Raw genomic sequence first — 17,206 nt, 5'->3', positions numbered from 1 at the left:
AGGCTCCGCAGCTGCAGCCTCCGCACGTCCTGCTCCTCTTTGGCTGCCTTTGCCTGGAGGAAAGGCAGGGCCGGGTCAGCATGGGCGTTTGCTGCCCTGACACACGAACATGCACACCCTAGCTGAGCAGCAGGCCAGGGTGATTCAGATGGCAAAGCCAAGGTTACAGGAGAGACCAGCGGAGCATGCTCCATTCATTCTTTCATTCATCCACTCATCAAACCATGATCAACTGCCTGCCAAGAGCATAGTCTATGCTGGGAACTCAAAGCCTAATAACACAAAATCTCAGCCAGACGGAAGCTTCCTTAGAAAGGGAGATGAGAACTCCTCCCACTCCCCCTGCAGGCAACACACAGGGACCAGGTGGGGATGGCCCAGTCCCACTGTGTGAGCCCATCACCCCACAGGACCCCAGCCTCAGCCCCCCACATCTCACCTCCCGCATCCAGGCGTTGAAGGGCCTCTGCCAGGAGCCAGCCTTCTCCAGGTGGAGGTAAGCGTTGAAGAGAATCAGGTAGACGTAGCGCTCCAGGTACTGCAGGCTCCGCAGCTGCAGCCTCCGCACGTCCTGCTCCTCTTTGGCTGCCTTTGCCTGGAGGACAGGCAGGGCCGGGTCAGCATGGGCGTTTGCTGCCCCGACACACGAACATGCACACCCTAGCTGAGCAGCAGGCCAGGGTGATTCAGATGGCAAAGCCAAGGTTACAGGAGAGACCAGCGGAGCATGCTGGTGAGAGCCTGGGAGTGAGAGACGTGGCAGGTCACCCAGCCTCCCTGGACCTCCATCTCCTCACTGTGAAATTGTAACCACTGTCCTGTTCTGAGGACAACCAGAGGAGGATGAGCTATCCACAGAAAAGCTCTGTGCAGACACCCTCCATGACGCCCAAGGTGTGGAGAGGCCCTTCCGGGTGGCAGGACCAGATGCCCAGCTCTAACCACTAGGGAGGACCATCACTGCTAACTCCCGTCAGCCCCGAGAGGGGACATGTCCTTCCCCAGCCTCCAATCCTCACAGGACTAGAGGTAAGATGCTGGCTCCTCTCTCTCGCTGGCCCCTCGGGGAGGCGAGCTGACGGCAAGGCTGGGCTCTCGGGGCTCTGACTTCCGGAGGCAGCACTGACCTGCTCCCTCCTCCTCTGCCTGGGTTCCCCAGGTGGGTGGGTTCATCTCAGACTGGGGAGGGGATTCCTCTGTCCCGTTTTGGCCTCTGGGCCCAACTGGTCCCTAACTGACTTCTTTGCCTGTTTCTCAGATGGCTCGGGGTCAGAGGCTAACTCCCGTCAGCCCCGAGAGGGGACATGTCCTTCCCCAGCCTCCAATCCTCACAGGACAAGGATGGTAAGATGCTGGCTCCTCTCTCGCTGGCCCCTCGGGGAGGCGAGCTGATGGCAAGGCTGGGCTCTCGGGGCTCTGACTTCCGGAGGCAGCACTGACCTGCTCCCTCCTCCTCTGCCTGGGCTCCCCAGGTGGGTGGGTTCATCTCAGACTGGGGAGGGGAGGAACCCCATTTTGGCCTCTGGGCCCAACTGGTCCCTAACTGACTTCTTTGCCTGTTTCTCAGATGGCTCGGGGTCAGATGTGGAAGGGATGACCCCAGCCCTCACGCTCTCCAAGGCCGGGGACAGATAATGAGCGAGAGAGGCCACTGGGCCAAGGCACAGCCAGAGATGAAGCAGCACGGGGAAGGGACAGAGCTCAGGTGCATGGCGGGGACGCTGTGGGGCATGTGTCTTTAGCAGCACCCTGCGCACCTTCTGTGGGGAATGGCACCAGGCCATGTGCTGGGGAGAGGGGGACAGCAAAGCAATTGAAAGCAAGTTTCCCAGAGCGCACGGGAGTGCAGCCAGGCCATGAAGGCTGTGGACGTGGGCAGAGAGAATGTGCTCCAGATGGGGCAGCACAGGGTGAGGATGGTGTCCGGCGTGTGGAGACCATGAAGGGGCTGGCCTGCTGGGAGCACGCTGCTGAGAGATGAGAAGGGGAACTGGGTGGGACCCAATTATGCAAGCCACCTGTGCCACCCAGCCCATGCCTCCTCCAGGTCAGCAGTTCTCACTGTCCACGAGAACCACCAGCAGCTTTGAAATGCAGATGCCTGGGCCGCACCCCAGACCAAGCAAATGAGAATCTCAGAGGGGTGGGGCCTGGGAATCGGGAATGTTAAAAGCTCCATGGCCAGGATTGAGCACAGTGGCTTTAGCACTGGGGAGCCATTGAAGGTTTGGGGGTGGGAGTTATCTGTTAACAGAAGACTCGTGGGAGATTCATGCTCAGGAGGAAGGGGACTTAAAGAGGGTCCTTTCAAGGTTCTCCTCAGTGTGGGGGGGATCAGGGGGCCAGGCTGGGAGACAAGGCCCAGGACATAAGCAGCCAGGCTCTCCTCCTGCAGGGCACTCTGCCACCATGCCCGACTCTGTTCCTCTAACCCACCACAGGTGAGCTGCTCACCCAGCCCCCGCGCACGTCCCATGGAGAGTGGAGGCCACATCTCACCTTGCACCCATCCCCTTCCTGCCCCACCCCCAGGCCTCCACCTGGGCCCAAAAGGGTCATCCCTCAGGTGCCAGCAACACCCATGGGAGGGCACAGCAAGCCCCAGGCCTTGGGAGCCAGGAAGGGCTGGTCTCCCAACAGCTGGGCCACAGCTGGAGGAAGCCTTTCCACGCAGACATACAATGTTGGCTCCATGCGTCTCCTCGTCAGCCACTATAGGGAGGCTCTGGGGTGGGCCCCCCACCCCGAACATGACAGAACCCACAGCCCAAGAATCAGAGCTGGCAGGGGCCTGCACAGGGCCTGTGCTCCCCACCCCCGACTCCTGCCTTGGGAGCCTCTGCTGTCTTGGCTCCCAGGGTCATGTGAGTGGAAGGTAAGTTGCAAAGCCCCATCCAGAAGCTCTGAGGGCCTTGGAGATGGTGCACTAGGCCCAGGAGGGGCGAGGGGACCAGAGCCAGTGCTCTGACTCCCTGAGAGACACCAAGTCTCCCGAGCTGGGTTCTGATTCCTGTTCTGCTGTTTAAACTCTTAGCTCCCAAGTCTGTGGAGGAAGGATTTCTCCATCAAGTAAGGGACAAGGAGGCACCTGTAAGGGCTGCAGGGAGCCATTCATTCACCAAACAGGGAGGAGCATCTGCACCACACTTGTCAGGAGCCACGTGCTGGGGACGTGAAGACGAATCAGGAGCACAGGCCCCGCCCTCTGGGAGGCTCACGGTCTGGGTCTGGGGGTGTCGGGGAAGGTAACTGCCAAGCAACCAGAGCAGGTGTACCACAGGGTCGAGGAAGGGCAAGCAACGGCTAGGGAGGGCGCAAGAGGGGCTGACACCTGCGGCGGGGGGAGGAAGAAGAGGCAGCACGGGGCCTGGGAGACACGGGGCACACGAAAAGTAGGAAGGGGGTCCAAGAATGCAGTGTGTCCCCAGATAGACGGAGGGGAGGAGCTTGGGGCAGCAGGGGCAGGGTGATGGGGGAGGCCAGGGCCCAGAGGGGGTGTGGAAGCCAAGACTTGACCCTGCAGACAGAGGCAGTGAAGGCTGCTGCTGGGTCTGAGGTTGGGAATGGCCCCGTGGCTGCTGTAGGAGAATGACTGGTGTAGGTGGGGGCAGGCTGTCTATTGTTCTAAGGATTAACTAAGCATGTGCTCAAAAAAACACATCAATTTTGCTTAGAAATCAGGGAGTAAACAAACAAACAAAAGATTTTACCTAAATACAAACTATGCCCAGTACAATGCGACCCTGGCTGTCTCCAAGGAAAGATAGCTCACGCCACACTGCATCTGGGCACTCACCACGCCAGCCCTTAGGCTGCTTCTATCCTTCCCCAATCTCCATCCAAAGGCTTGGAGCCTACTGAAAAATGTTTTCTTAGAAAGGAAGAAAGGAAATCACCCAGAGTTCCACTGAGCAAGAGCCATTTTAAACCGTTTCAATTAAAGAGCTCAGAAGAAACATCCTGTGGCATGGAAAGCCCTCAGCTCTGGGCTTGGCCACGGACACAGCCACACCAGTGCTATCTTCTCCAGGCTCCACTCCCATGGGGACAGAGGCCCGCCTATTCCCAGAGACACCGGCAAGGATTAGGTCTGAGGAATATTCTCTGGGGTGGAGAGGTGGAGTGATTCTTTCTAAGCCCTACTGGCAAGGGTAGAATTATCTCCAAATTCAGACCACTGTGTAAAGGTGACGCCTGGCACCCCCGCAGAAGGTTCCGTGGGCACATCCTGCCCAGTCGCAGGTCTGTGATTTGAGACGATGACCCACCTTCCTCTCACGGCCTTGGTTTCCTTAAACCATCCCATGTTAGCACTGCCTGGGGAGGAAGATGGGCCGGCCACCTCCTGTCGATAAAAATAGTGGAGCTGGTTCTAAGTGGCCTGACAGGCCAGGCTGTCATTAGCTGTGGTGGAGCCAGACAAAGCTTCCTCATTCATTGGGACTGAGCCCTTAAATAGAAAGGGGCCAGAAGAGGTGGCCAGGGCTCTGGGCCCTTCAGGCCTCTGAAACCTCCAGTCTGCCTGTCATGAATGCAGGCCCAGTACTGCCAGCGGGGATCTCGAAGCTCAGCTCTTTGCTGGGCCACCAGGAAGAAGTCCACTGAGGCAGGGCTGGGGAGCCTCCCCGGGCTGACTGCACAACAGGAGCAAATGTGTGCCCAGGGTCTGCTGCGTGCCACGTGCCCAGCTGGGCACGTCACAGCCTGCTCTCATGATTAGATTCTAATACACTCTCCTAGCAATCGCGAGAAGGAAGTGGGACATTGTGTTTGCAGATGAGGCTCAGCAAGGTCAAGTAACTGCCCAAAGTCACAGAGTACCAGGCTGGGACATGAACTCCAATACCCAAGTTCTTCCTACCACCCTAGCCCAACCCCTCCCTGCCTCACTCTTGCCTCTGTGCCTTTACCCAGTCTGTTCCTCCTGCCTGGAATGCCCTTCCCCTCCACCTGGCCTGGCCTTCCTCAGCTTGTCCCTCTAGGCCCAGGAAAAGCCCCCAGTCCCCAAAGCCTGCTGCGGGCACTCCAGCCCTCACGGCCCTGCCCTTCTTGGTCCCCTCTGCTCTCAGCCTGAACCTTTCAATTAAACATTGCATTGCATTCCATCCTGAAGGTTTCTAATTGCTTCACCAAGACGTCTGTCTCCCCAAACAGCGATAAACCCAGGGGCAGGCACCAGACTACAACCAGGTTTATCCCTCCCTCTTCCCCCCACCACCCCGAGGGTCTTCTTTGGAGCTCGGTATGCAGCAGGTGCTCAGCTGGCCGTAGTTCATCTCGTACTGTCTCACACTTTCCAGTATCATCTAGAATCTAGATTCTGGACAGACGCAGGGGCCGCCTACGTAGGCACCTGCCACTCAAGTGCGTCACACACTGACAGGTCGAGCATCCCAAACTCACAAAACATGTCCCAACAAACCTCCTGAGCTCTCCCCAAACCTGCTGTGCCCACAAGTTTGCCCATCTTAGTGGCAGCTCCGTCTTTCCAGCTTCCCAGGCCACAACCTGAACCTGCTGCCTCATTCCCCCTTCCTGACCCCATGTCTAATCAACCAGGAAGCACCACGGGCTCCACTTTAAAACACTTCCAGAGCTACTCACCTCTCACCAACCTGGTGCAAGGCACGCTTGTTTCAGTGACAGTCCATCTGGCCTCCCTACCCCCTCCCCCTGCTGCCTATTCTCAACACGGCACTAGAGGAAAGTTAAAATGTGACGTCGATGGTGCCTCTGTGCAAACCCCCACACTGGCTCTCCTGGTACTCAGAGTAGAACCCAAAGTCCGAGCAATCCCAGCCAAGACCCTACATTAGGTCTGCCTCCTGCCCCCATAACCTCTGACCTCCTCTCCTGCCCTTCCCACTCCCTCACTCTGCTGCTGCAACACACCAGGCTGCTCCCACCTCAGGGCCTTTGCACCTGCCATATGCTCTGCCTGGAATGCTTGTCCCCCAGATGTAAGCGTGACTCCCTCCCTCACCTCCTTCAGGTCTGTGTTCAAATGCCACTTTCTCATGGAGCCCCGCCTGGCCACCTGGTTAAAACTGCCACCTGTCCTACCTCCCCTCCCCATCTGCTCACCTGCCTCACTTCTCCCACAGATGCAGCACATCTGCCATACCGTGACTCTCACTGCATGTCTCCCTCACGGGAGCGCAGCCTCCAGAGGGGCAGGGACTTTGGTCTTTTGTCCGTGCAGCACCTCGAGCACCTAGTGTACTGCCTGGCACTTAGGAGGTGTATAATAAGTGTCTGTCAATCTGTAGATGACTGCTGCTTGCACCTTGCATGCCCATCAGTCCCAGCCTCACAGGATGCCTGGGGTTGCCTACATCAACCCCTTTGCTTTCCAGAAAGGGAGGCTGAGGTCACAGAGGCGAACAGACCTGCCAGGGTCACATGAGGGCTGGAGGCAGAGCCCAAGCAGAAACCCAGGCCTCCTGTCCTCTCTTGCTAGGAACTGCCCACCAAGGAGGCCATGTAGTTAAAGACCTGTCCACAGCTCAGGCTCAGGGGGAAACACAGCACCACAAGAGAAACAAGAAGAGTGAGTGAGGCCAGCACAGGGTCCGCACCAATCCAAGCAGACAATACCCCCAGTGCTGGAGCCGCACTGCTGTCCCCTCCCTTACCCACTCAATGGGAAGAAACACAGCCTGGTGACCTCTGCCTCAAACTGAGCTGACAGCCCTCACAGATGGTCTCACTGAAGGGTGGGGTCCCAGAGCTCAGACCCCACCCTTCCTCTCTAGTGCAAAGCCACCCTCTCCTTGGCAGACACTGGTGCCCGAGCAGTGAGCTCCAGCTGCTTCGGTGCATTCCCACCGAGTCCCTACAAACTCAGTCCTCAGGCCTGCCTGGTGGTGGGGACTCCAGCACAAGGCTCTTTCTGTACCTAAGCCCTGGAAGGGAGAAGGTGGCCCTCAGCCCATTTAGGGAACTAATTTTCCAAAGAGGTCATATTTTGCTCAGTACTTTCAAAGTGGGGAGGCACTAACCCTGTCACCGTGGGCCTCTCTGTGAACCATTCATCCAACATTATCCAAAGCACCTCCAAGCCAGGCCCTGGGACTCAGTACTGACAAGACATGGCCCAGTCCCTCCAGAAGCCCACTGTCTCTGTACATAACCCACCGAGACTGCCTGGTGTCCCAGCCACCCTGCCCTGTGCACCCTACACATACCACTCCCACCTCACACAGTACCCAGGCTGGTCCTCACCTCCACCCTTCAAGGCAGGCAGAGCAGGGATAACAACTAACTGCAGGTGACAGATGGAAAAACAGAGACCCAGCAGGCCAAGGTGATTCTCCCAAGGCTGCACAGGGATTACCAGCAGAGCCAGGGTTAGAATCCGGGGTCTCCACCCACCAACCCAGGGCTCTTTTGGTTGCCGAAGAGCGCCCTGTAGACAAAGAACCAAAAGCCATAATGCAGGTAGTGGCCAGGCTTTCCTGTTTATTCGTACGATGATGTATTCAACCTTCCATCCATCCACTCGCTACACAGACATTTGTGGAGCCCTTTCTTGCACAAGGCAGGGTTCTGGGAGTCAGCGTTTCAGAGTTGGACCCTCATAGCAGAAACAGGCACCTCTGGTAACACCCACCACCACACGATGACAGCAGCCAGCCCAGAGGCCAGCCCCCCTGGATGGGGATTACACCTGGGGGTGGAGAGGTGGGGGTGAGATTTAAACCCCTCCGAACAGTGGACGTTTGTTGTGGAATAAAGCAGGAAAGTCGCCCCAGAGGGCGGAAATGGCTCCAGTGCAGCCTACAATGGGAAGGAAGGGAAACAAGAAAGTTCTCGGCTGCTAAGAGCATGTGTCCTGTAGTCCCGCACACCCATGCAAGAGCACACCTGTGCGAGCACCCGCACACTCATGCATGCACACACACGTACACTCCCTCTCTCTCTCTCACACACACACACACTCCATTCTGGCAGCCGTGTGCCAACCCACTGGCTCGATTGTGGGCTGGGTGTGAACGGGCCTGGGGAAGCAGCCCTTTCCTTGGGTCGTATTTTATGTGACAGCTCACAGCATTCCAGAGCTGTGCTAATTGCACAGGCCCTGCCCTGAAGACACATCACCTATTAGAATGAGGTCTCTGGGGAATGACTTTGGCCAAGGCACGGTCTTAGAGAGGCTGAGAGAGCTTGCCCGTGCTCAGAGCCGGAGCTGTCTCACTTTATATTTTTCTCAAGAAATGACCTAAGTCCTCAGGGAACTGAGCTGATCTCTTTGACCTCTCAGCAGCTCCTGTCTCCAGGGTCCACCCCGCAGCAGCCCAGGGAGTGCACACGGCAGCAGCTGGTGCCCTCCTTGCCAACCCTGTCTTTTTGCAGCATCACAAAATTGCCCCCTGGATGGTGGCCACCACCGTGGAAGGAAAAGAATGCAGACCGTGGAGAAGGAAGCAGGTTCTGGTCCTGCCTCCAGCCAGTCACAAAACTTCATAGCCCTCAGTTTGTTCCTCAGTAAAATGGGTCTAACAAAACCCAGTCTTATCTCTTCACCAGCTGCTCTGAGAACCGGAGGAGGCAAAAGATAAATTCTTAGAAAACTTGAAAAACACTGCTCAAAGTTAAAGCATTACCGTCTTTATAAAAATAAATCTCAATTTGAAACCAAAGGACATTTTACTTCTCTCTGTGTGGCTATCTTCGCCGCAGCTTTTCTTCAAACTCTTTCTGCAGGGAAGACCAGAGACAGGGGGGCTGTCTTAAATACAGAACGCTAAGAATTAATGTCACCAGCCAACACCAAGGAAAAGTGCCACTGGCATTAATGATTCTAGCAGGGCTTCCTCTAGGAGCCCTGACCTTGGTTTCCGTCACAAATATTTTTCCCTTCCAAGTCTAGCCGGAAACATTGGTGTCACCACTGTGGGCTGGCAGCATCTTGGATTCTCCTCAGCCTGGGGCCCAGCCTCTCGCATCTGTCCTAAGCTCATGCAGTGGCTTAGTTCAAAAGGTTTTCTTCATGTCTTTTTTCCTTTTGAGGCAGTTCTTAAAATTTCCTGAGCATCCTGACCCGCTCACACACATGGGGTGACCAGGCCCTGACCCAACCTTGCCAATGCTCTGGAGAATGAAGGACGCATCCCTGTGGGCTGCACTCCCGAGGCCTGGCAGCTGGAAATGGGCCTCGGCAGGGGCTGTGGCACCGGGGAAGGTCTGTCCCGTGGAAACTGTGTGCGCAAGTTTAGTCCCACCACCTCCGAGCTGTACCCAGGACCCCTGTCTGGGATGTGTTCTTGTCCTCTGGACTTCTCTCTCCTACTCAGGCTGGGAATAGCTCAAGGGCAAGGACATGACTTCCAATTCTTATAGCCCCACAGCGAGGCAGAGAGGTGAGACCCAGTGCCCCCTCCTTCTTGAGAGGCAGTGTGGCCTGGTGGAGAAACCCCACCTGGGGCTTGGGGTCTGGCGTCTCGCCTTCCTCCTGCCACCGCCAGCTGTGTGTTCTTGGGCAAGCCCAGGCACCTCCTTTCTCAAATGCAGAAGCGGGAAAGCTCACCCTTCATCATACACAGTTGCAGAGCGAGGACTGAGCAGACTGTGTTTGTGAAAATGCACGTCAGCCTGGCGTGGGCACCTCTCAGGTTGGTTCTGAGCTGACTAAGGGGGTGTCAGTCCCCGGCCCTCAGCACTGGTCTCTAGACTCCAGGATCCCCCCATGAGCCCCTCTTTCCTCCTCCCCGCACACCCCCACCCCAGTCACCCAGACCTTCCTCACAGGCTCCAATCCCATCCAAGTCCAGAGGAACGTGAGGCCTCCCTGAACCCAACATCTTTCCCCTCGTTTTTAGACAAGCATCTCCCAAACTGATCCATCCTATGAAGACAGGGAAACCAAGGGAAAAGCAAGCGTGGGACCTGCCCTTCCATCCCCACTACCCCTTGGGGGAGGCTCCCTTTCTGGAAGTCCTGCAGTTAATTAATGCAGAAGGAATAAGGGATCAACAGATCACCATTCTGCAAATCCCAAACGAAATAAAGAATCCAGACGACAAGCACAGGTGGGTGCCAGTCACAGCAAGAGAGACGGGGAGCTTCCAGGGCCAACGGCAACACACGGCACCACCTGCAACTGCTCCAGCCGAAAATGGAGCCAAAGTCTCATCAAGCCTCTGCCTCTGACAGTGTGCAGGAATCCCAAATACAATTAGCAAAATCAGCTCCGGAAAGCCCAGGAAGGCAAGCGGGTTACCCAACAGACATATTTCAGGGGAAAAAGGAGAACTGTTTGAGACTGAGAGAGACTTGAAGGCCATAGCCACCAAATCTGACAGGGGCATCTTGTTTGGGTCCTGATCCAGCTGCAAAAGGACTTTATGAGCCTGGTGAGAAAATCTAAACACTGACTAGATATCTGATGATAAGAAATGACTGTTCGGGCCGGCCCGGTGGCGCACTGCTACAGTGCGCTGCTTGGGAAGCGCGGTGGCGCTCCCGCCGAGGGTTCGGATCCCACATACAGACCGGTTCCCGCTCACTGGCTGAGCGAGGTGTGGGCGCAACACCGAGGGTTGCGATCCCGTTGCCAGTCCCGGTCCGGTACGGGCGCGACACTGAGGGTTGCGATCCGTTGCCGGACACGGAAAAAGACAAAAAAAAAAAAAGAAATGACTGTTCATTGTTTCAGGTGTGATAATGGCATCATGATTACTTTTTTTTTTTTTTTTTTTTATCATGATTACTTTTTAAAAAAGATCCTCCTTCAGAGGTATGTGCTGAAATATTTACAGAGGAAATAATACAAGAACTGGGACTTGCTTTAAAATAATCCAGTGTGGAGGTTGAAGGGGCCTTAGATAAAATAAGATTGACTGTGTTTGGTAAGTACAAAGCTGGGAGGTGGGCACACAAGGGCTCATGACATTATTCTCTCTACTGTGAAATTTTCTGTCTGAAGTTTTCCAAAATTATTTTTTAAAAAAATAAGCTTCAACCTTTCAACTCAGTTGTTAATTCCACTTCTACGAATCGGCCTGCAGAAATAATCCGCACGACTGAAGGGCAGCATGCACTATGATGCAGACATCGCCGCCCTCCCAGAGAACAGCAGGAAGCAGCCTGCAGGGCCCCATGCAGACAGGGACAGCCTGTGAACTTGGGGCACTGCCACTCAGCTGCGTATCATATGGACTTTCAACACGATGATGTAAAGGCCCTTCGGCAAACATGATAAACCGCACATGAGCTGAAACTATTACTTTGCCCCTCCCTGCCTTACTAGAATACATGCCAAGCACAGCTCTATGCACTGGTCTCCCCTCGGTGTTAGCACAAGGGTGCTCAGCAGGCACATGCTGACCAAGCACACATTTAAATGCATGAACATCTTCCAGGTGAGCGAGCAGGACATCCTGCAGGCCACCGTGACCACACCTGTGAGAGAAGGCGCGTGTGAGTCCACAAAGACCAGAAAGGAAAAAGCAAAAATGAAATCACGGCTGGGGTAGCGGGATCTGAGAGATTCTCTGCTTTCCCTGGACCGTCTAAGATTTTGGTAATGCTCTGGCATTGTCTTTACAACAACAAACAAGCCACAGACGGCCTTATTCTTGCTGTGCAAGCTCATCGTACAGATTGAGATTTACACACATGTGCACCCTCCTTTCTCATGCACAACAGAGAAGTGACCTCCAAATCCTTCCACTCTTCCCCACCGAGGGCCCTGGAATAGCTTTATTGCTGGAAAAAGCACAAACACCAAATTCCAGCAGCTGTGTTCTTAATTGCTTATTATTAAAATCTAAGTTGACTGCTGAAGCCGGGAGGGGGCCGGGAAAGGAAAATTCACTCTTTGGGAGCTCTGGGGGGTAAGGGGCAGGAAGTCAAGTAGCCACATGCTGTTGAGAGTTTTAGAATCCCAAGGCTGTGGACTCTTGGGTAGAACACTTCAGATGGGCAGAATGAGGGCCAGACCCAGAATGTTCCCAGGCAAATGGAGCCAATGGGGGTGACAAATCCTGCCCGGGTCCTGGGCCCAGGTCTGTTTCCATCCAGAGGATCTGGGATCCAACCAGGCTGACGAGCACCCCCTGCACACAGCACCCTGGCCCACTCTGAGCAGACAGCTGCAGACTCCACTCAAGGTCAGCTGGGGACTTCTGGTTTGAAAGCCGAGGGCGGGGGTTCAGACAAACAGCCAGATACACGGCTGCCAATTTCCAAAGGAGTCAGTCCACTGGAGGGAAGGAGTGGGAGAAGCAAGCCCCCCGTAGCCCACCAGGGCAACATAAGGCCCTCGGGTCAAGGGTGATGTGGCGCCGGGAGGGACGTGGGGTTGAGAGTAAAGATCTCTGCCTCTTGTCCCCACTCTACCATCGACCCGCATAGGACCCTTGGCAACCCACTCTCCTGCTCCAGCCCCATGGCCTCAGCTGTAAACAGAGGGGTCAGATGCCCTGTGGCACTACAATCTGACAGTCTGCAGGGGCGTTTCACACCTAGCTCAATCATCACACTCTGGCCCTACAGTGAAGCCTCAGACAAGCCCTGTGCATGCAAACCCCATGCACTTCCCACACGCTGCCCTGCAGGGAGGAGCAGCAGGCCGGCCTGGCAGAGGGGACACAGCAGTCAGAGAGGTAGAGGGCACTCCAGCGGAACCCAGCTCCCTCCAACTCCCAGGGGGCCTGGCGCTGGGCTGTGTCAACCATAATAAAGTCCATTGCAATGTCCACTCAATCACATGCTTTCACAATGTGGAGAAACTGAATTTTCATGTCAGAGACGTTAAACAGAAAATTTCCCCCTCCCATATACACACACACGCAGAGCTGGCCAGAGGCTCCTTCTAATCTGGAGGCAGCTGGGACAGCTCAGGTCACCCTGACCTCAGATGTGGGGTGACTTCAATGGAGTCATGCTGCCTTTCTGGCTAACGGAGACAGTGGCCTGGTCACCAAACACTGTGATTCCCAAGTCCAGGTTCATGGCCAGTTTCACGGATCCACAAGAATTTGGGAATACAAGCATTTTCAAGGACTGTCCACTATCCCAAGATGACATCCATTCTACTTTTCTGGTACTAAACTAGCCTTTCTTTTATGAAATGTAAGCCATATTAGATGATAGCTGGGTTTTTAAAATTTTGTTTCTTTCCTTCCTTTCTTTAAAATGGACACATTTGGGCTGGCCCGGTGGCGCACTGCTATAGTGCGCCGCTTGGGAAGTGCGGTGGCGCTCCCGCCGAGGGTTCGGATCCCACATACAGACCGGCCGCTCACTGGCTGAGCGAGGGGCGGGAGCAACACCGAGGGTTGCAATCCCGTGGCTGGTCCCGGTCCGGTACAGGCGCAACACTGAGGGTTGCGATCCGTTGCCGGTCACGAAAAAAGACAAAAAAAAAATAAGGAAAAAAAAAAAAATGGACACATTTAACAAAATTACACACTGGCCACCCTAGAAAGGTCCTTCCCCTTTTTTTTCATTGGTATGCAGAACCCCAACAGGTGAGATTAAGGGCCCGTTCGGTTCTTTCTTTGTTATCTAACGCTTCCAGGAGTCTGAGACTGGATTACCTCTGAGATCTCAGCTGCTTAAAAACCCCAAGACCAGAACTGCAAAATACATTTCCTGTCCCTTATTTCAAGTGGTGGCATGTGAATTAAGTGACAGCCTCAACAACAGGGCCTCCGACTGCCCCAGCCCAAGCCCAGGTCTCCCTCCCGCCCACAGGCCCAGGCAGTGGGTCAGGATAAACAGCCCCATGCACTGCAGTGAGACAGTACCAGCAGCAGAAGGGCCAATGCTGGATCACGGACTTCCTCCACAGACATAAGTGGACAGAGGCCAGGCCTGGGGAGGACACCAGGGCTTTGCTCCAGACAGCCCTGTCCAGCCCCCAGCCTGAGAAGACCCAAACTAGAGCTACAGAAACAAAGCCCTGGTTAGATCTTAAGGTCTGCTGCCCATGGTGGCTTTTCAGGGAGCTCTGGTCCCAAAGACCCCCAGCCCAAGGGGCCTGAAAAAAAATAAGCTATGAAATGCTCAAACCACGAACTCCTGGCCTGGTTCAAAAGTTAGTTACTTTATTCTTGCCGAGCCCCTAGCTGAGAGGTGGGAGGCTGACAATGTCCTGGGGGTGGACTGAGGACACCATGCCATGTGCCAGGCACACTGGACCACAGCCCATGGTGGGGCGGGGCCAGATGCAGGCTGCCTGGGCTGGACACCAGCGCCCCTGTGGCTCTGCTCACCACTTCCCTGCTCTGACGGAAAGAGTTACAATCTATCACCTCACTGACCCTCACACCATGGCCCGTTTAGCAGGTGCCATTATTATCCCATTTTACAGGCAAAGACCTCAGCAACTGATGCTCTCAGAATGAGACTAAGTCTCAGGGTGATAAAAAAGTTCTAAATTTGTTGTGATGGATGCACAACTCTATAAAAGTACTGAAACCATGGAAGTATACACTTTAAATAAGTGAATTGTATGGTATGTAAATTGCATCTCAGTAATGCTGTTGTAACAGAGAGAGGGCAGGACACGAGGGCAGCAGATCTCCCACCAGTGTCATCTGAGAGCTTGTTAGACAGCCAGACCCGGGGAATCAGAAGCTCTGGAGTGGGGCCCAGCAAGCTGCATTGTAACAAGTCCACCAGGGGATTCCAAAGCTCACTAAAGTTGGGGACCACTGCTTAGAATATGTGGTTCTCAACCTTGCCTGTACATTGGAATCACCTAGGGAACTTTGAAAATGAGATCCATGCACTGGCCCCACGGCAGACCAACTAAATCAGACTCTCTGGAATGGAGCTCAGAAGCGGGTATGTTTTAAAGCTCCCAGGTCAACCTCTTGTACAGGCAGAGCGAGAGCCCTGGATTGGAGGGCATCTCAGGGCCCCTGCTTTTCAGCGCTTTTAAGAATTTAACCCAAACTCAACTCACTGGGGCCACCTAGTGGCCATACTGGGGAATGACTCTACCTCTTGCCTCTAGCCCCTCCAGAGGGCTCTGGGATGGGGCTCCAGGATCCTCGTCCTCCCACTGCAGAGGCCAGCACCACCCTGGCCTTTGGAATGGGGGGGGGGGGGGACCGGGGGCCCCCCCCCCCTGGCTTTTGGAAGGGGGGGGGGGCCCCCGGCGGGGGGGGGGGGGGGCCCCCGGCGGGGGGGGGGGGGGGCCCCCGGCGGGGGGGGGGGGGGGCCCCCGGCGGGGGGGGGGGGGGGCCCCCGGCGGGGGGGGGGGGGGGCCCCCGGCGGGGGGGGGGGGGGGCCCCCGGCGGGGGGGGGGGGGGGCCCCCGGCGGGGGGGGGGGGGGGCCCCCGGCGGGGGGGGGGGGGGGCCCCCGGCGGGGGGGGGGGGGGGCCCCCGGCGGGGGGGGGGGGGGGCCCCCGGCGGGGGGGGGGGGGGGCCCCCGGCGGGGGGGGGGGGGGGCCCCCGGCGGGGGGGGGGGGGGGCCCCCGGCGGGGGGGGGGGGGGGCCCCCGGCGGGGGGGGGGGGGGGGGGGGAAGTGGGTGAGAGTCCTCAACTTGCTTTGCTTCTTCCCTCCTCATTAAAACACTACACCGGAGGGCAGCCAGAGCAACACCCTCTAAACATGCTCCAACCACACCACCCTTCCCTCCTGGCAGAGGCAAGCCAGCTTACCTATCCAGCCTCATCTCCGACAGCTTCTGACGAACTGTGCAGGCACCGAACCACCTTCATTGCCTCTAAACTCACTCTGCACCTCTTAGCCTCTTGGCTTCTGCCTGTGCGTTCCCTCCCGCCTGAAGTGCCTTCCCTGGCTCTCGCTCTATTGGGATTGTATAAGACCATCTCCATTGGACCTCTTCTCTCTCCCCACGGCTCCAGTCCTGAGATTCTCCCTGCTCTACCTTCTGTGTGCCTCATAATGGACACCCAGAGCTGCAGAGCTCAGAGCAAGGGAGGAGCCAGGATGTAGAGAGGGGGGCTCTGATGGAGCCTGGCCAGCGTGGGATGGGAGGCCTATGGTGCTTTGAAGCAAGGCTGTGCATTCCTTTTCAACTTCTTGGGCCTCCAGCTGCAGGGAGAGCTGGAAGCCTCAGTGTCCTCTGAAAGTGGGAGGAGCTCAGCCTCTAAGCTCACTGCTGCCACCTGGTGGCAGCATACAAGACCACTGTGAGTGGGACCCAATGGTAACTCAAAAGGAGCCTTAGGATACAATCTAACTGCTGGCTCAAGAACTCAAATCTTGTGAAGTTCAGCAAAATCCATCTTCTGGAAACTCCTTAAGCACCTTTCCCTCCCCACATCTGGCAGCCTCAATCTCTGCAAACTCTCCTCCCAACTGACCTCCCATCTTGGATGCAGTCTGACCACAGATGCCCTGCCCCGCCTGCAGCCAGACACACATCCTTTGCCCCACTTAGGATCTGATCCATGACACCAGCAAAGGCTGCTCAGTCATTTCACCACAGTGTGCTCAACTTCAGGCTGGGCATGGGGCTGGCTTGGGGCAGGCCCCTTTTCTGCAGGGGCCACAGGCAGAGGCTGCCCTGAGAATCGCTGGCCAGCAGTGCAGAACATGAGGTTGGCATACTGCCCCCTCAGCATCATGGGGGTGTCACCACCACCCACCTGGCTCTCATGGCTTCCCCCTCCTCTGCCCCGGCAGCCAATCAAATTCTCTGGGCCAGAGAAGGACAGAAGTTGGCAGGTCAGCATGCTCCACACAGAGACCAACCGGGGTGCAAACTCCAACGCCCACCCTGGCCCATGGGTCACATGACTGCGCCGGAAGGGCCGCGTGTGACAGAGCAGGCAGCACTGGGGATCAGAGCAGACTTGAGAGCCCATTCTTTCTAGACCAGCTGAAAATCCAGATTTTTATACGAAATCTGAACTGTTATGGAAACCTTAATTTTGTAATTTAATGAGTTATTCAAAAACAATTTCTAACTGAACAGATCCAAAAAAGTCCACTTGGGGCCAGACCCAGTCCCGGGGCTGCACAGATATACACATGTCCTGGGTTGACAGGCAGGACTCGGCATAGCAGCATCAGCTGTTAAAAGACTGAATGGCTTCCCTGCCACTCCCCAAGACTCCAAGGGCCTCCACCCACTCACCACTCCTGTCCAGGACCCCTGGGCCTCTCATAACCCAGAAACTAGCAGGTGCTAGCACCTGGCACCACAGGGGGCTTGGGTGTACGTTCTGACTAGCCACATCCTCGACCGGTCCCAGGGCGGCAGCAGGTGCTTAACACTGA

At 56.1% G+C, this 17,206-nt stretch overlaps 1 protein-coding gene across 1 annotated transcript in view; it reads right to left on the bottom strand.

Moving 5' to 3' along the window:
- PALD1 (phosphatase domain containing, paladin 1) overlaps positions 1-17,206 on the bottom strand; it is a 36,698-nt gene that overhangs the window by 2,043 nt on the left and 17,449 nt on the right. The window contains exon 18 of the mRNA XM_008594364.1: positions 440-595. Within this exon, the coding sequence (XP_008592586.1) occupies positions 440-595 (156 nt within the window). The remainder of the gene's footprint in view (positions 1-439; positions 596-17,206) is intronic.

Source organism: Galeopterus variegatus, unplaced genomic scaffold (assembly GCF_000696425.1).
Source record: "Galeopterus variegatus unplaced genomic scaffold, G_variegatus-3.0.2 Scaffold10656, whole genome shotgun sequence".
Taxonomy (NCBI): domain Eukaryota; kingdom Metazoa; phylum Chordata; class Mammalia; order Dermoptera; family Cynocephalidae; genus Galeopterus; species Galeopterus variegatus.
The sequence above is the reverse complement of the archived record's forward strand: the minus strand, read 5'-3'. Positions and strand labels throughout refer to the sequence as shown.